Below are 20,078 nucleotides of genomic sequence, written 5' to 3'. Positions count from 1 at the left end.
CTAATTCAGTTGTGATTTTCACTTCAGTCTTTTCTCGAAGGGTCTCATCTTTGTTGCCATATCGCACTTGTGCTCGATGAAACAATGCAACTCACTTCTTACATGCTTGAGAATGAGCCACCAACTACAAATACCTAATTCTTTTTCATATGCGTTTTTCTGAGCGGTGCTTCAATAAGTGGCTAACAAACCAGAGAAAAAAAACGTGTCCGCTATAAGGCTAATTTGGCTTGCCACATTACTATCTTCTTCTGCCTCCTTACCTCCCTGTCTGGCGGCTTCCAAATGGGAAGTTAAGCAAAATATGGCACGAGAAAGCTCACTTTGACAATGCTGAGTAGCTTAGCACTTTGCTCGTTAAAGGTGCAATTATCCGTGTGTCGTTCTCAGTGACGTCACCGTTAAGTTGGTGAAGTGATTTTTGATTGTTTACCGGAAATTTCTACGATCATTTCTCTACCGCTTTGTTGCGCTCTGCTTTCTCTTGTTGTAGCACTGAAGTGCGTTATTTCAACGTGAGGCAGCAAGGTGCGTTCCGCCTTACACATCCAGGTTATGGCAAATGTACCGTATCTTCGCATTACATACATGGTGAGACTATTCGATGAAGTTTTGGCTTCACCGAACAGTCCAGGCACCTTTCACAGGTGTCCGCTTTGACACTCTGTGCCTGGCTACCAGCTGCTGTTACTCCGCAGCTTGGGGGAGGTTGTAGTCAGCCGTGCGCTTTTGATATAGGACGCACAAATCGGAAGCCGCTACTTTTTATTTAACTCACCGTTCCCTGCAGTTGAGGTGATTTGAGCTGAAGCGGAAAGAATCCCTCCCGCATAGTTCCCAGTGAGGAAGTGAGTGGCAAAGCCATCCATCCATCCATCCATCCATCCATCCATCCATCCATCCATCCATCCATCCATCCATCCATCCATCCATCCATCCATCCATCCATCCATCCATCCATCCATCCATCCATCCATCCATCCATCCATCCATCCATCCATCCATCCATCCATCCATCCATCCATCCATCCATCCATCCATCCATCCATCCATCCATCCATCCATCCATCCATCCATCCATCCATCCATCCATCCATCCATCCATCCATCCATCCATCCAACCGTCCGTCCGTCCGTCCGTCCGTCCTTCCTTCCATCCATCCATCCATCCATCCATCCATCCATCCATCCATCCATCCATCCATCCATCCATCCATCCATCCATCCATCCATCCATCCATCCATCCATCCATCCATCCATACATCCATCCATCCATCCATCCATCCATCCATCCATCCATCCATCCATCCATCCATCCATCCATCCATCCATCCATCCATCCGTCCATCCGTCCATCCATCCATCCATCCATCCATCCATCCATCCATCCATCCATCCATCCATCCATCCATCCATCCATCCATCCATCCATCCATCCATCCATCCATCTGAGGAGGTGAGTGACAAAGCCATCGGTCTCAAGAGCGCTGAGCCCCTTACCTGTCGTCTTTTGAAGTAGCACTGGTGGTGCTGCATGGCTTGTGTTTCTTCGTTTTCGCCGCTGTGTTAGATATGTGCGCTTGGGGGCACTCCACATTTTGAACCCCGATTTAAAGGGTTCAGCCTCATCCATCCATCCATCCATCCATCCATCCATCCATCCATCCATCCATCCATCCATCCATCCATCCATCCATCCATCCATCCATCCATCCATCCATCCATCCATCCATCCATCCATCCATCCATCCATCCATCCATCCATCCATCCATCCATCCATCCATCCATCCATCCATCCATCCATCCATCCATCCATCCATCCATCCATCCATCCATCCATCCATCCATCCATCCATCCATCCATCCATCCATCCATCCATCCATCCATCCATCCATCCATCCATCCATCCATCCATCCATCCATCCATCCATCCATCCATCCATCCATCCATCCATCCATCCATCCATCCATCCATCCATCCATCCATCCATCCATCCATCCATGTTGGAGAGCCGACAACAGGCGCTTTGATAATTAATACGTTGGTTGCTTCCCGCATATTAGTAGCACGTGTAGGCTGTAGGCAGCTTTCTGTGACCGTCATTGAATGTCAACGAAGCCTCTGAGTTACATTGAGAAAGGGGTCATAAGAGTACATAGTAATAAAAACAAAGAAAACAGAGCATAGTGCGCCGTAGAGTCAAGTGGGATGTTAAGGTTGCAAAGTTTGCTGGGGTTGGGTGGCTATGCCGGGGGACAGGACAGAACTAATTGCTCACATTAGCACGAGGTTTTTGTGCTAAAGTGCTTTTCTTCACAATGTGTTACATTTTCTCGACGCTTTACAAAATCGCCTCCGAGTTAACACTTGCTGGCGAATCGTGACTCTCGCCCCTTGCAGGAATGGCTGCTTTCTTTGACCAGCAGTCATTCATAAGGAGGCGATGAGCATGTCAATTTATTATTAAGGGTAGTCGAAATAATGTGAACGAATCGCACTCCTGTCTTCGAGTAGAGGTATGGGATTCTATTATGTGGGCCAAATGCCCCTGGCGCTGCGCTGAGGGAAAAAAAGGCGGAGTGCGCTCCGGTAGATCCAGCACATGCTATTAAAATTCTGGCGCGAAACATAAAACATGGCCATACAAAACGTAAACAATCACTGCTCACAGAGAAGCTATAACAGTTACTAGAAAACCTGCAGCCACAGACGCAGAACTCGCAATTCGTCGGAAGCAGTTCTGTATCGATCGAACGGGACAACACTGTACAGTATAGCTTACACACGGCACATGTATTTTTGCGTGGGGGGGGGGGGGGGAGCTTTCTGACTCCACTAAGCAGGCAGTGCTTGTTGGCCAGTCCAAAACCCTTGCGGATGCTCTCCCACGTCTTTGTCCTTGGCACGCAGCAGCTGAGGTGGTGATGCAGATGGGGGTCGAGTGGCTTTGAACCGTGCAAGGTGATCCGCGGAAGGGTCAAGTGGAAGAACTGCGTGGAAGCGCGCATATGGCGAGCCCTATTAATTGCGAGCCAGCTACCCCTCACCTCATGAGTGCACATTTGGCCGGACTTTAGCAACAGACTTTAGCAACAGACCACAACCTCTCACGTACACGTGAGGCCACTTTTATGTCGATGGGTGTCTTAAGTTGTATACACCGAACCACAACGAAAATAAGAGTCACTCTCTACGCAAGCTCCAAGTGCCCTTTTTCCGGCCTAGGCGATATACTGCTTTTGTATCTTTAAAGCCGCCATAAATCGCGAGTTTATTTTCCTGCATCATCACATCCTCGTTCTCTTCCCAATTTATGTGACCGCCCTTGCTCCATTCATGACGCCCAAATGGAGGACGGTGTCTTTTTGTTTCCATCCTTACAGTAAATGCGTCAGCAAGCAAGAATGGATATGATGTCCAATAAACAGATTTCACCCTCTGTCTCCAAGGTTTTAAGCCTGGCACATTTAGTCGTATTTTTCGGAGATTAAAGTTTTACAATTGCTTAGGTCAATGAAATACAGGCTGACATGTTCAGGCTTATAAACGAGGGAGCCCTATCGTTCCTGTAACGTCAATGCTTCTGCATGATCAAGGACGTGTAAATTTCTTCAAATGTGCTTTCTGGATAAACTATACGCTGTCAAAGCAACGATTGCATTATTATGTAAAGAGATTAGCTGCTTTCGCAGACTTACGTTTACATTTGCCAGTAACAGAAAGTCGTGTTCTTTGCACCCGTGATATGACAATGAAATAGGTGTTTCCAGCCACAACGTGTGTGGCCGCGTCATGAAACAGCGAGACATGATCGGGACTGTTGCAGTTGGCATCAAGGGCTGCACCTCCTTTTCCGACTACTTTGAGGCGTTTTGCCCCAGGATGGCTGTAATGGCCGGAACTGAAGAATGCGCGGCTGCCGACATCCACTGTCGAAATTGATAACTCTGTCCCCTCGTGATCCAAGTGGTGGGGTACGGAGGTTGTGAAGAATAGAAAGGCGCTGTAACTGTCTCTCCCACAGTGGACACCGGAGGCCAAAAAGACGCGAAATCAGGGACGGATATACACAGTGCACGTAATGGGAGTGTCAAGCTCCTTAAAAATTTGGGCGACATGGGCTTTTTACTATAAAGCCACCAAATTTAGGAGCCTCGCTAGGCCCATAGTGCGATTCTAGGAGATGCAAACTATTTCCACGCTTTGTGAGTTACGGCGAGGCGTAAGCACCTTTTACATAGCGGCTAAACCTTTAAAAACTCGGGAGACTGGAAACCGTGGAACTGCCGATATCGACAGCAGTGTCACCTACAGTAGATAGAGAAAGTCAAAAAGTGATTTGGTATTGTGGCCGAGGACTTGCAATGCTGCCCTTCCTCCGGAGCGTTCGAAGGACATGCGAAGTCGTATAATTTTGTCGCTGTCGTACTTTGTGACGTGTCTCAGCTTATATAGTGTGCTCGTTCATTGCTTTGAGGTGATATCTTTACACTGAAATAGTCGCGGTAAATCGACCTCTGAAGCAACAAAGCACCTCACCAAGGGAAGGAACTATTACTTCAGAATTCAGGAAGTTTCACCTTCCGATAAAGTGGTGCTGCGACCAACAGTCTCTAGATGCCGTTACGGAGAACTCTGAACACGATAGCCGTCCAGTCCGTAGTAAGAGGTCACGAGTTCGATGAGCACCGGCCACAGGTGCAGAGCAAAGCAGTGCGCCAAGTTACATCCGTTGATGAGATATAAAATATGATTGACTATGGTTCTTGTTTTTTTTTCTCCAGCGGAGCGGTGACTTTTGAATACTATAGTCGTTCACAACTCCAAAACGAAGTGGCAAACACAACTAAAATCAAGCCCTTCAGCAAATGCATTCGGTCCTTCAGTGGCGTCACAGGTGGTTTGCGTTAAACTGAATAAGTCGCGACGTCGTGACAGTCGGTCGAGCCATTGGCTGGAGTGCTTAATTTGAAGGGTGCTTGCCGATTTGGGCTTTAGTTGCATTCGACTATAGTCGATTCGTCTCTTTTCGAGCAAGCAAGTATGGCTGTGGACGCTCACGCAAAGCAAAGTTTAAATGCCTAATTTATGAACCTGTGTTTTATCTAGCTCTTGCGATATCAGCCACTGGTTCAACAGTTGGCACGAACTTTATGAAAGATTTCGTAATCTGATGTCCTTGCTGCACTGGTGATGGTCTGTAATCGTTTTTTCTGACCATTCTAAACGTAACAAGCATTGCTTCTCACCGACTCGGATATTTAAGATTGAATCAGTGGCTTGCACAGAGACCCGTCGCGTAAATCTGGAATTGAAGGAGTGACAGACATGACAAAATACGGCCGTCTTAGCGTTTCAGTCCTACCTATTGCTACACTCGGAATCAAAGTCAGGTCAAAACCAGCGGCCAATTTCTGACGATCAAAAGATAGCAGAGCCAAAGCCGTTAAAAACAAATTTCTAAAATTTTTTTCAAGTACAAGGAAGCAAAAAAAGCACACTGTCCTGAATAGTACACTACCTTCGCAAAACTCCACTGTGCAAAGAAGTTTTTTCCGGGTTCTCGGTCGTATGCCAGTTACGTGTAATGCCAGCCCTCACACTGGATTTTCTCGCATTCGTTGATCACCATACAGCTTAGTATGTTCGTATTCTAAGTGTGACAAGAAATCTCTGTTCTGTTGTTGGATACAAACGCACGGGTGAAGGCGCCTCCGGCAGTTGTTCTCTGCCTGTCTCGTTCCATGTTCACGCAGCTTGCTACTAAGCGTGCGCATTACGACGTCCGTCGCAGAATTATGTCCCTAAGTTATGGTTATGAGGTGGTTGGAATAACTCTCTCACTCACCGGATGGCTTTAGAGGAAACGGTTGCAGCGTCACTGGTGTTGTTGGAAACTCTCCTCCTTCGTTTGAACCCGGAACCGGTGGCAGGGTTGTCAGGATGCCTCGCCTATAAGGAGTGGTATCTCCACCCACCGGCGTTGCCGGAGAGTGGTCTAGAGCTCGGTCTTGATGTCCAAATTGCGTAGATCGAGCGACTATCGGGGTCATCTGTGGACTCCTGTTGTGGATTTCCGTGGTCTCGTCGCCGTCCACGTCACTAGTATAAAGGATGACGTCATCTGCGTTGCATTTTAGACAGTAGGATGTGACTAGCAAGCGCGAAGCGCAAGTCTGAAAGGCGTCAATTCGAAAAGGGCACGGAGCACTGCTTGGCGTTCGCGTACTTTGGGATTCCTGGCTCCGGCTGCCGTCTTGCAGGACAGGTAAAGACCGCTTCCTGGGGGTGTACGCTCAATTCTCGCGAATGACTTTTTTTGCCTCACTTTATCGGATATCAAGAGCTGTGCTGCGCACCCTATAATTAAGTTCAAAACCGCAATGGTGGTTACTTGTTTCGAGCATAAAACTGGGATGCGGAATGCGCGGGGTTTTTAATAATAATAATAACTTTATTTGCATCACAAACACAAGATGCTAGAGGCCTGCAGAATAAGCTGTCATTAAGGCAGCTTGACAAGGCCGCAGGTCCCACACTCCGCTGCCGCTCCAGTGCCGCTGTTTCCGGTAGCCGCAAGCAACTGCCGACCGTAACAGGTGTCACTTTAATTAATATTTTGTCGCGATTGGCTGCTCGGGAAGAGCAACCTTGGTCACACAAACCGCTCCAGGGGCAGCATCTGTCTTCGCATGGTAGTGGCGACCGGCTTAATCGCTGCATCAATGAGCAAAGAGCGTTATGAGTACTCCCAGCGATCTATGAATGTGAAACAGAGAAAGGCCAATTTTCACGTAGATGGCCATAATCCATTAACTCTATCGCGCCGCACCAATAACGCATAGCTTTGGTGCTTTCACTCCACTTGGAGTGAAGTACCATCCACTTCTAACGCGATACCGTTAAAGGTCCCGTTATTCACATAATCCGCAATCGGCGTTGGGGGCGGAAACCACGAGCATGACCTTGGCATGTGGTGCCCAGAGAGCAACCTAGAAGGTACGTCGGCCACCTACAAGTCACGTGTAAGTCACGTGACCTTGCAGCGTCACCACAACCTGCCCACCGGATTAATGGCAAACTGGCCACCGTGGCAGGCGGCAGTTAAATAATTGATTGGTTGCTCGGAAAGAGCAATGTGCTCTGTTGGCAGCAGCTGCCATCGCAGGGCAATGGAGAATCACCTAAACGCTGCACCTGTGTGCCAGAAGGGATATGACGAGTCCCAAGGATCTATGAATGGAAAGTATAGAATGACGTTCTGCATATATGGCGAATAACTCATTAAAGCTATCGTCTCGTACCCTTGTCGTGTCTCGTGTCTCTCCTCGAAATTTTTCGTGCACTAGCACTAGTGCCCCAACTCACCGATTTCGCGAATCTTCGTCTGAAGCCTACTTGAACTTGAAATCCGAGCCTGGAAATGATACTGAAGTTAAAACCGAAGTGCTAGGGGGCCATTTCGCATTTGACTTATCCACACTAAATCGTCCTTCATTGTTAATAAAACAAACCTATCTATGTTATTTAGGAATTCGCCAGTTATCTTTGAGTACAGTTTTAATCGTGGACTTGTAATATTGCGATCTTCGGTTACAGGCAAATTTAATCTTGCCTAACCGGCCTGCTTCTAAGCCACCAATCTACTAAACGTTTTAAATCCTAGAACGTGCGGTAGTTTTTTTGTGCCTGCATCGATATCCGACTGGATACTTTCACATTTTAGTATACGATGGTCAACAGTTTCACTTGTCTCTGCAGACCCGTTTGAATAAATTGAAGCCCGGGATAGATGGATGGACGGGGTGGTGGCACTTGACGCCATGCCGGATTTTTGTTATTGTATTTATACGCCTTATTTATTTCAATACAAGTGTTAATCTTATACTTGTAACCTTAAGTCACCGCCTCGATTATGAGCCAACAATTTTTAAATCCCTCTTTGCTAACTTCTACTGGATATCCATTAACTTTGCCTCCGTTATCTTTTAGTCCTAGGGCCTCAGGGAGAGTGACAGAGCCTGCATCGACATTCAGTTGGTTACGGCCACATTAAAGTAAGAGATGTTTGTTTCTGAAGATTTACCACAAACTTTGCGTGTCTTCTTGATTATTTTCTTTTTGTAGCTTTGCTTCCTAACTGAACCTAAACTAGTCTCACAGAGCAAGGCGCTGCCTCTTGAGTTATCATATAGAGATCCCTTTGACTTTTTACCTTGCAATGTAGGTCTACAATCTGCTTGATTTCTTGGAATGGATCTAATTCTTACCTTCTCTGTTTTTCCTGCCCTTTAAAGCTGTTTATTTCTCCATCCTTATTTCCCGCATGCTGACTAGTTTGTTTACTAATATTTTCTGCCACTCTGAGCTAAAGTTCTTTCTTTATAAGTATGCAAATAGCGCAGCTGCTCACCTGTTGTCATCCAATTTTCTCAGGTATTCTACATATGACCTTTTACTCGGAGCATCCCGCGCTTCGCACACTGCCCACTTTATGTGCCCCTGTACTGCCTCATTTGGGGTTCTGCAGGGAACCTGGCGGTAATCTTCCAACAGCTAATTTATTTCTAGTCGCGACTGAACTTGGGTCCTTGGATAGAGAACCGCATTTTCATAAATAAGGCCTGGCACAAAAACTTCTTTCCAAATACCACGCAATTCTTCATACGGGTTGTGACCTCATAATGCACTATGCTACATTTTCGCGGCACCTTTCAGCCCTTACGCCCTAACAGACTGTTCAATTTTTTCAAGATGTATTTCTGTCCTTCGCCTCCTTATACCCCTAGATATTTGTGTCACGCCAGCCAGGCTGGGTACCTCAAGGCCTTGCGTTGTAAGCACCTGTTGAGTGGAACCGCTGAAAATCGCGAGACGTGACTTTGTTGCGCTAAAGGTGAACTCTAGAGCATTTCTTGTGGTTTTGTCGTTACGACCGTGTTGCAGACTGGTTGAATTTTGTTGTGCCACGTCGACCCAACGGGGGAATTTTATTGTGCACCCGGTGTCTTTGACGAACGTCCGTTCTGCGGCTACCAAGTTAATTCTGCCCTCACTCACTCACCGGACAGTTCTGGACGAAAGAACTCCGGTCCCACTGGTGGTGAAGGAATGTCGCCACCGTGGTCGGAGGGAGTAACCGTTGCTAGAGTTGTCGGGGTAAGCGGTCCTGCGACGAATATACAGGGAGCGTTGGAGGTTAAAATCTCCACACGTGGTGAGTGGCAGTGTCAGAGGGTCATTCCATGGAGACCATGCGTGTTTAGGACCGTCATAGCACTGAGCAAAGAGTTTGGTCGTGAAGGCGACGACCGAATTTTTGTAGCGCAAAGATAGTAGTGACCAATGATCGCCGATAGAATTTTCAGAGGTCAACACAGATTTTTTTGTGCTATTGGGTTAATTGGTTGAGAGAGAAGAAACAAAATTCTGGTTGTGTGTAATGAAACCACAAAGTATGAAAAAAGTTTTTTGCAGGTATTCTGGAAAGCTGACAATGCAAAAAATTGAAGGCAGGGTGAGGATTAAGATCGTTACTAAGGAATTATTCTGCACTAGACATGTAATTAAACCTACAAAAGTGAAAACGGGAGCATTAGTGATCAGAAATTGCAGTTAGGGAGATTTGTGAAACATTTTAGCAAATTTTATTACTTTCGTTATACCTTTATCTTGTTCTGAGAAATAGCTTGGAAACTACACCTTCTAGAACTAGTTCTTTTTTTCACTGATATAGTCCATCCTTATAAAACGATGAAAATTACTACAAAATGTAGTCCTTCCTGCGAAATTGTAAGGCTAGTTGCATAACTATGAAGTGCCTTTCAAGACTGCTAATTTGCGCGCTGTGTTACAAGTAATATTTTAGAAATGCGCAAAATAAGACTACCTTTTGCAAATCACTTTAACTACTGATTCTGCACATCTTTTGTGTAAATTGTATAGATTCGCAGTACATCAGTGACAAGGGCTTGAATTTAAAACTTCCAACACATCTGCATCGCAGTGGGCCTTTCTATGCCGCGATAAAGACCAATCGCCAGTCGGTTTGGGAATTTCGGGAATCATCTCATAAGGGATTCAGCAAGTCTTCTCTCACAAGCTGCCCCCGTCATGTCTACGCCCTTGGTAGGTGCTCCCCTCTGTTGTTTGACAACAAAACGCTCTATCTAATCCAAGTTATCTAGTTAAACTCGAGCGCTTCTCCTCGGATATCGGGCAAGGATCCGCTCGGTTTGTTAGCTCACGAGCCGAGCGGATCCTTGCCCGATATGCGAGGAGAAGCGCTCGAGTATCACTAGATAACTTCGATTAGATAGAGCGTTTTATTGAAAAACAACCCCATATTAAACTCACCACAGAAGAAGCCACATTTTGGAGGCGATACAAACGAATACCTTCCCTTACCTGTAATTGTACAGCTTCATTCACCCTTCCTAATACCGCCCCTTCTGTCCATGGTGCGGCGAAAAGCCTATGCTGTTTCACATTTCCTGGAATTGTCCCCAAAAACCACTTCATCTAAAAACATTACAGACATCATACGAGCAGTGGGAGGCAGCCCTGACCAGCAATGGTCTGGAAGACCAGTGTCGCATCATCAGACTGGTCCAGGCATCCGCCCAAGCCACCGGAGTCCTGAACTCGTAGAACACTTCAATGAAATAATAAACGTTTTATCTCTCTCTCTCTCCTCGCATATATATTGTCCAGCCCGGCCTCCTCTCCATGCTTTCCGCCCCACCTACTCATACTCGTGACGTTACTGCAATCGGGCGGAATGGCTCACGGCCGACGGCAGACCCATCTGCATTCACTGCCCCCGCGTTGGACACATTTATCGACAATGCCGCAGCCCGTGGTCTAAGCCTCCCCGCGGTTGCTTTTCCCACTACCTACCTGACCCTCAGCGCCGCTTCTCGCCCCGCTCCCAGCCAGAGCAGTCTGAACCCGCCTTCCGTAGTTCCCACTCTCCGTCGCCACAAAGCCGTCGCTCACGCTCACTGCCGTCGCCCAGATCTTCGTCAGCTGCCTCCTACGTCCGCTCCACTTTGGAAAACTAGCTGATGCAGCTCCCAGGGGTGACGTTGCATCAATGATCCCGACCAGAAATCCTCTACTGACCATCCGACCGAACTTACTGGACGTCACAGTCGAGGGTGCTCCTTTGCGCGCCCTCAATGACACCGGTGCGCACGTATCCGTGATCAATTGTGCCCTCCACCGTTGCCTCCGCAAAGTGGTCACGCCTGCAGCGTCCCGCGTGCGCATCGTGGATGGGGACACACCTACTCTCTTCTTTCGCTACTTCAGCCTCAGAAATGGTATAAGTGTTTTCCTTATCCACGAGTGATTGCTAGCTCTGGAGCAATTAGAGGGGACGACCTTTTTTGTGGTCACTACGCTCTTTCAGAATAAGTTACCTCTGAGACACTGCCTAACGACCCATGGTGTTACGGCACACGAGAGCGGCTTACAGTGCAGTTTCTGGGGACCCCCCAGCTACAGAACCTTAGAGAAGCGCGGATCGTTCAAGCAGCTGTCCCAAGGGTCCAGAGTTACGGCGTCCAATGCGTGCGCGTAGACGCGTGGAAAGATGGATTCAAAGGGGAGAAGAATGCTACAAACTACCGAGCTGCCCAGTCAGGGTCACGTGTGCCCTCTATCGCTCTACTGATCGGATTATTGTCAACATTACAGTGCTTACCTCCTTAATGAGAACATTCTTAATCCATCCCTGTATGCACATGTCGACCGCTCCTTTCACGTCTTGTACAAATTCGGTCGCGCATTTAAACTTTGTTCCAAATTTTTCGGAATCATTCTAACCGTTTCTGATCGACCCAGACAACACGTAGGTAACGAGTCCCGTAGAGCCCAAGAGCAGCAGGCAGAAGACGACGGCTGCCATCTTCCCCCTGTCATCGTCCACCCTGCGGGATTCGTCCCCAAATTTTATCGGACATGACTGGCGTGCAGGGCCTCGAAGGCGGCAGTGGTCAGCGGCACGTAGCGACAAATCCAGGGGCATACACTACGCTACGGTGCCCTAGCCTTTCTATCGAAATTGGCCAGAACTAGTCATTACAATCTGCACCCCTGCCTGTCCCTGTCTGCCTGTCCGTCCCTGCCTTTGTCTGCATATTTTCTATTGGCACAGTCTTCGAATCGGGGTCGTTTCTTGTGGCACGTTTTTCACTAAATTGAGTTGGCAGTGGAAGCGCTGAAGTGACTCCATGCCCACGCTGATGTCCTTGTTCCGCCCGTGTTTTTCTTTGGAGTGCGCTGTAAGAGTCTCAAGAACCCGCTCCTGTGCGTAGATGTGTAAAGACCACAATACCACGCTTACATAGGTGAAACTCTAACGGTCCCGCGCATATTGTCGTCGCTCAAGTAGGCGACGTCCACTTGTGTGACAACTCAGTTTGTGTGGTGGGGTCCTGTGCACGTCGGCACTTGTTTAGCCTGGGAAGAGGAGTCAACAGAGCTGTCTGTACCAACGCTTGACCATTGCACCCCGAGTGTTGCCCGTGCAGTCAATAACCACATGACCACACGGTGCCTATTTATACCAACTGAGCCCACGCCACCTTGCCTGACGACGACGATACTGTGGGTTTTGACGTTCTATCTGGTTGGCGTATACATATCCCTCATATTGCCTCACTTACATAAATCATATAACTTCATCAATCATTGCCCCAGAAACTGCACTGTAAGCCGCTCTCGTGTCCCGTAACACCATGGGTCGTTAGGCAGTGTCTCAGAGGTAGCTTATTCTGAAAGAGCGTAGTGAATATAAAAAAGGTCGGCCCCTCTAATTGCTCCACAGCTAGCAATCACTCGTGGATAAGGAAAATACTTACACCATTTCTGAGGCTGAAATTGCGAAAGAAGAGAGTGCGCGTTCCGAGCATGATACAAGCGAGTACGTGTTTATCGCAAATATTGCTTTAAGTTCAGCAGCGCAGCTTGAGCCTGGGTACGGCAGAGTGCTAGAACAAGTTGTAGCCGGAATGTGCTCTCGACGTATAATGAAATGGTATTGACACATTCACAACCATGTCTAGAAGCCTAACCAGTTTCCGATTCAGGAAGGTGACCATTAACGGTTATTTGACATTCAAGAGGTTATAAAATGCTGCCTTTAAGTATGTGCTGGTTATTCCGCATGCTGCTAAGATGTTTCAACTATGTACGCACTTCACTCTTCGTATGATTGCAACACTGGGAAAGAAGAATGAAACCGAAAATAAAAAAATTGGAGGGACGAATCTGCGAGCGGAGGCGTGTTCGACAGATCCGAAACATGTGTTTTCTACCAAGCTACTAGCGTTTCCTACCAGATGTATGCTGAAAGAGTCGCTATTTATTTTGCTGAACGCTTTAGCATCTCAAATCCTACCTTCTTCGTAAACTTGCCCTCGCTTGATCAGCCCTCGCTCGATCGGCCGATGATGCCCTCCTCAAATCTTGGACAAACTGTATAATAGTTACTAAATGCATTATGAAAGTGCGAGGTAAAAATCATATGTATTATTGACTATTCCACCTTTACTCTGAAAACTGATGACAACGGAAGGCTTGCGTACCGCAGGCGAAACGGCAAGCACTCGTCTTCAGTGGTCGGTGTTTCACCTGTACCTTCATTATTTTGTGAAGGTAACCTGCACTGAGTGTGTGCTACTTAATTCCGTTCATGCAGGGGTTATACCTTGGAATACAAAAACGTAAATTATTCGAAATAATAAATGCCATCCAACCTATAATCAGCATTCACAGTATACTCACGCATAATCAGTCCGTTGGAGGGACAGCGACGGGCTCTGGCGACATTGATGTCCGAGGACAAGTCGCTCGCTCTTGGCTTCCGCTGCTCGGCGACAAGCCCAAGAGCAGTGTATTTACAAAGCCGTGCACGAAAGTATTGCAGTTAAAACATCGAGCACGTACTATGTTATTACTGCAGATGTGCATGATTTTGGTAAGGTATATTCACTACTGTTACGCAAACAGGGATTGCGGAATGTTCTGACCGTATCACTGCAATGGGCAACACATTTTTAAAAACCCACCAAACACGAGAAAGGCGGACACGCACAGAGAGGGTATAATCTAAAGTGGGACAGTACCAACTGGCTGAACATTCCCTCTCCTGCCTCACGGTGCTTTAGAGTAGTGTCTAGAATGAATGCGGGGATGCTGAAATAACAGGCAGCGATGGCGCTATATACCCAGCATTCGTGATGTAATATGCTATTAAAGTCCTTTTTAGCCTGTTAACACCCGTTTGTGACCGATGCGGCCGACTAGGAAAATGTGCGTTTCTCTTTTGTAAGGGCGGCATGCTAACGACCTAAGCAGATGCTCTTGTGCGTTATGAATTCAGAGCAGAAATTGAGAATTGGTGTAGTTGCAACAAGACCTAAGCTACTGATAAATAACAGGCCTTGTAAAGCCAATGCTGAACCAAATGACACTGACACTGAGCTACAAGCCTTTGCGAGCAGCATCTTTCGATTAGGATAGATCTTTTCATAAATTACTACTACTATAGTTATGTTCCTACGAGACCGTTTGAGCTCTACGTTGGTGGCTGAGGAAATCGTGTTTTGTGCCTAGCACAGCATGCAGTTAGGTCGCTGGAATATTTTACATGCATTTATGATGATTACATTGGTTAAACAAGGAAAGAGAGTTTTTAGTTTTTGTGCCTAGTCAGAGACGGACACGACGCGTTCATCACTACGACGCCTCCACTGCGATGCGTAATTGACGAAGTTGCACTGAGTGAACGCTTTTTAAACATGGGTCGCTGTTCCCTTTGATAACGATAGAGTACAGAAAGGCAGCATCTGTGCTTCAAGTAAGGGTCACGTGCGGGAACATTTATCGCAGTCAACTTTATACGCTTGAGAAGTCGTCAGGAATTAGGCCTCGCACAGAAATTACCCGACAGTCCGCGATCCCTGAGCGCAAATATGCATTAACCCGAAACGCTGAAGGTAGATGGAGGCGTTCTGATCACCTGTGCTGCAGTTTGGTGAAGCGGGGAGTTCGAAGACCGATGGCACCAGGCCGAAGGTGAGGACTCCGGTGAACTAAGAATCCTATTGGAAGACGCCTCCGATGAGAGCGCTGACTGTAGGAGATTGGAAGGATGTTTGGGAGCAAATTAGGAAGGGGACACGAAGCAAATGTTACCCACGGTGTACAAAGTCTCGCAACAAAACGGGCTCTACGGACATTAAAGCTTCACCTCGTCCGGTTCTCCTCTTCTTCTTCTGCTTCGTAGACAATACGGCGCGCGAGCTTGGATTAAGTCTCGACATAGACGGTAAAATGGGACAAAGATGACATGCAATAATTGAAAATTATGACAAGAAAACTGTTTCGGCATCCGATGAAGCGAATATGCATGCTTGGATGTGGTGTTTTTCTGATTGTTATGCAGGTTTTTAAATATCTTCCACAGTCGTTTCACGTCGACTTCCTGTCGGATATCCGAGCGTACCGCTGTTATCTGCTCCTTTGTCTTCCGTACGTAGTGAAATGTTCCTCCTGATGTATTTTTCGTCGCATTCACCAGAATTCCATTCGTCCCAGTTCAGGTCGTCCTCCAGTTTTCCAAGCATGTTTTTCATGAATTCCGAAACAAATACCGTAATCACTGCTGCATGTTTCTCCATGTATCGGTTTCGTTCATAACACTGATGCCAAAACTTCCTGTCTATAACGACTACAACTAAAAAAAACATGCATAATATTACGCGTGTTTTAAGCGTGGCCTGCGTGGCGTTGCACTAAAATTTGCGTGGCTACATTGGCTGCGATTGCATCTCGAATAATGTCGGGCAGAAAAAACGCTGAGAAGCTCAACATAACGAAAACGATTTGCAATTAGTGACACCAAAATTACTTGTGGATAAACTGAAACGCTCAACCGTGTTGGGTTGTTGGGCTGTAGCACTATTATATGATTTCGCCAAAGGTATTCAATATCCCTTTTCTCGTCGACTTACCTGGTTCGTGGGCTTCGTTCTCACCATTTCTATCTTCGTCTGTGGAAGGTTTATTGGTGCTGATATATGCGTTTTTATGTTGATATCATTATACCGCCCTCAGGAGGTTCAACAATCACGCATGCTTTGCAGTGTGCGAACATATAGCACCACCACACCTGGGGTTTCAGGCTGTACCGCATCCATTATGGCCCCTCGTGCCCGAATTTCCCCACTCTGCACACCAAATTTGAGATATCGTGCCTTTTCGCTCTTTCAGCCGCTGCGGTGGTTGAGTGGTTATGGTGCTCGGCTGCTGGCACGAATGACGCGGTTTCGATCCCGGCCTCGGCGGTCGAATTTCAAAGGAGGCTAAATTCTGGAGGCTGATGTGCTGTGTAATGGCAGTGCACGTTAAAGAACCCCGGGTGGTCGAAATTTCCAAAACCCTTAGCTATACGGCGTCCCTCATAGCCTGAGTCGCTTTGGGACGTTAAGCCCCCCTAAACGAAACCAAACCTTCTCGACCTTTCCTGTAGGGTACAATTTAAAACACGCTTTTATTTGGCGCTCCTACCCCCTCTGGAAAATATTTTATTATCGGCCAGGTATCGCTGCTCAGTTTTTATTGGGGCACGTTGCACCACCATGGCGTTCACGGTTCGGAAGCAATAGTCTTTGAATCGTTGCCTGTTTGGATAGTCATGAACTCTTCTATCGCCTCCTCCGTAACCAAAAAAAGAAACTACGAAGGCGATAAAGTAATCTAAAAAATGTAAAGTGTTAGCATTAGATTCAACATTTGCGCAGCTTCTTTTACCGCTTCTGCGTTCACAACAGTTTCTTTGGAATCAACAGGTTCATGAAGTGAAGTAGTCGGAGTGATAGCTGCAGTAGCAGGTATCACCTAGGCTATGTCGACGTTCGCATATATCGCTATTTTCTTAATTTTACTTCGTTTTCGTTTTTCGAGCTCAGGCACTTAATCTATCTACATCCCGTTTTCTTTCGAGGGGTCTTCTGCTTTATCTTCCATTCATGTCCGATTCCGAAATTACAGTCGCTAGGGTATCATTTCTTAGAGCGCTTCTAGCGCGGCTTTAGGTCGAGTTACACGGCGCGTTTTACATTTTTACTCCAAAATTTTGTTCTTACCGTAAGCGAAGATTATGCAGGAGTTGCGATTTGTCGAAAAACATTCTTTGGTGAGACCACCTGAAGGCAAAGCTAGTCTTAGACCAGTTCTGAAAACTTCATGCAAGGCACCAAAGCATTGTGTACGTGCCTTGTGGAATTTATGCAGTTATTTCCCTTTCACTGGAGGCGGAAGTGGCGTGATAACCATTATTGATTGTGCACTTACCCTTAATTTTAGTCTTTATCTACTTACTAGTCCTTAATAATGAGTTTGATAATCCACATTAATCTCTCTTAATATCCGTCTAAAAACGTAGAATCAATTATCGATTTATATCTATTTTTGAATTTGCCCGGCAGCAGCGCCGGAGAAGAAGCAACCCAGGCAAGCAGTCGGTGCAAAAAGAGTGTTTATTCAGTGACTCGGAAGTTTATAGCCACAAAATCAGGAGGAAAGAAAAAGAATTGCCGAGAGGCGGGCGTGGCTTTTAGCGAAAAGCTATCAGTAAGCGATAGAAGGCACACAGGACCCTGACGAAGCAGCTCAGTATAGTTCGTAGCAGCCTCTCACGGAAGTAGTTTGTGATCATATTTTTTGGGGTCACACGATCTTGTGACGTGATACCTCTCAACAGCGAATTTCGTCACATATAATTGCCATGGGAAGGCTATCTAGGTTGCTGTCTAGAAACTAGGCTGCTAACAACCCGGAGTGCAGGTTATGACGATACAAGGTCACGTCACCTCACTAAACCTATCAGGATGCGTCAGCTGGGCAGGGCTTGATGATGCCACAAGGTCACGTGACCTCTCTATAAATCGGCGAATTTTGTTACATCGGACGGCTGATTTTGCTCAAATCTAATGCTATCTTTTTTAGTTGTGGACAGGTGACACGTTTATGAGTTGCTGTAGGCCGCAGCGTTTAATGCGTTAGGTAGTGCGAGACGTCTAGTGCATAATAGCTAATGTCTCGCCCCGTAGCTGGAAGAAACATCAACAGTCGAGTCTTACACACAGGTACCTGGTGGCCAGTCTCTACGCTTTTCAGAAGCTGCTGGAAAGATAGGCTTGATGTGAATGCTATACTGAGGAGATCAGCTCTAGGCGCGTCTAGATACGCTTACGTGAATCGCTGCGGATTTATATGGAATTGATCGCTTTTTTGTTAGTTTCTCTCGCTTTCATTGTCACACAGCCGAAAATGCACGCTTCGAAACACAGATTTCGTTCAGCAAACTGGTGCCACGTACAGGCCTTTTAGTGTGGCCGATCACGAACACTTCTCTTCGCGAGGGTAATGAGGCACGCCTGTGACACTGGAAAACGACCAACAAGCATACCCCATGGTGACAACAGAACGCAAGCATAGCTGAGCGTGGCATAGATTATGGTGGGAATATGGTATAATGGGGGGGGGGTGTTTGTGGCGCAGGTGTGATCGTGCCTGGCGAAAGAAAAAAATAAAACTGATTACAGGTATCAGCTTGAGTGCTGTCCGTATTGCAGAGGACGTAGCTTGGCCAGTAGCATAACTCTCACTGCACACTTACCCGTTGTCTGGCAGCATTAAATTTGACTGATGACTCGTGGGCTGATTGAGTGCCCACACGTTATGCTCGACACCGGGGCTTTTAGGCAATGCAGCTGCAACGTGCACGTTTTAAGGAAACTTATGAAAAAGACCAGTGATAATAATCAGCACCAACGAATGATGAATGCACTTGCTATTGTATTAATAATGATAACCAAAATAACAGAAACTAATAGCGCACTCTAATTCTAGCCGCGGTCTATGGTCCAGCGATATGCTTCTTATCTCCGGTAGCGACCTCGGTGACAGCAGCGCAAGCACCCGCCGTTATGGTCTTAACAGGCTACACAAATTGTGCCGCGAATGGCAGACAAATTAAACAGAAGCGTCAATAAAACACAGAGTCCACAAAGCGGCAATAAGAGTCACAAGAAAAGGTGCTGGTTCACACCCACAACTCGCGCTACGTAGTACGCTGTTCTCTATGTGTACCAACACGCCATCACCACAACGTGGGCGGGTAGCACCGTATACGGTATCGCGTGTTGATTGTAGAGTCAATTGTGGCGGGGCTGCGTGAGGCCTCGGAGAACGCGCAGGTTTCCGAACCATTGAGGCCGACGTCTTATCCCTTGAGAAGCATTTGCTGACGTGGTCATCCATATGGAGGTCCAACACCAGCTGCGCGTTTTGGTGCCACAAGGTAGTCTTCCTAGAGGCTTAGTTCAAGATCTGCGTAGAAGCGCACGAATGACGAGGACAGTCAAAACAAATTCAGCCATGCCTCGTCGAGTGAGCGCATATACACATATTTTCCCGATTTTTGACGACGCTCAAAGTCTCGCATGTAAACCCTCTTCTTAAGTTCTCAGGCCACATCGTTCACTTGTAGCGAAATGAATGCCCTTGTAATGTTCCGTGTAGAGGGGCCTTCCAAATAAGAGTCTCCACAACGAGAAGAAACGTTCTACTACCATTTCAAGCACTTTGGGCTTCAAAGTGGCTGTAAAGAATTCTTGATGTTGCTCAGGGAAAAAGCATTTGGCCTGAGGTCTTTTGAAAAAGACTGTACATATGAGGCCACTTGTATTTAGACGAAAACAAAGCCACTAGGCACAGGAGTCACTTTGCAGTCCAGAATCACAGTTCTGCATGAGCCCTTAATTCCACTTTTGAGGCTCAAAGCTAGAGAGGGTTCTTTCACATTTACCTTCGAAATCGCCTCGCATTATAATAGTTTCTATTAACCTCTACATCCGTTTTCTGTATCGGAGCACACCGCGACATTCTGGGATAGACAATTTATAATGCGTCAATCCGCCAGAGCTTCACTTTGTGAGGAGCAAGGGCTTCACATTCCTTCTTCCCTCCCTTACAGGATTGATGCCCAAGTGGTAAGCTG

The 20,078-nt window shown here is 46.8% G+C and overlaps 1 protein-coding gene across 1 annotated transcript; it reads right to left on the bottom strand.

Moving 5' to 3' along the window:
- Positions 1-2,827: 2,827 nt before the first annotated feature.
- LOC144135282 (uncharacterized) lies at positions 2,828-15,265 on the bottom strand. The gene is made up of 5 exons (XM_077667999.1): positions 15,033-15,265; positions 13,796-13,877; positions 9,069-9,173; positions 5,853-6,128; positions 2,828-2,994 (listed from the first exon to the last, which is right to left on the bottom strand). The coding sequence occupies exons 2-5, from the start codon at positions 13,797-13,799 to the stop codon at positions 2,840-2,842; spliced, it is 540 nt and encodes a 179-aa protein (XP_077524125.1). The 5' UTR covers positions 13,800-13,877; positions 15,033-15,265; the 3' UTR covers positions 2,828-2,839.
- Positions 15,266-20,078: the final 4,813 nt, after the last annotated feature.

The sequence above is a fragment of the Amblyomma americanum genome, chromosome 5 (genome assembly GCF_052857255.1).
Source record: "Amblyomma americanum isolate KBUSLIRL-KWMA chromosome 5, ASM5285725v1, whole genome shotgun sequence".
Lineage (NCBI taxonomy): Eukaryota > Metazoa > Arthropoda > Arachnida > Ixodida > Ixodidae > Amblyomma > Amblyomma americanum.
This window is presented reverse-complemented; position numbering and strand designations above follow the sequence as displayed.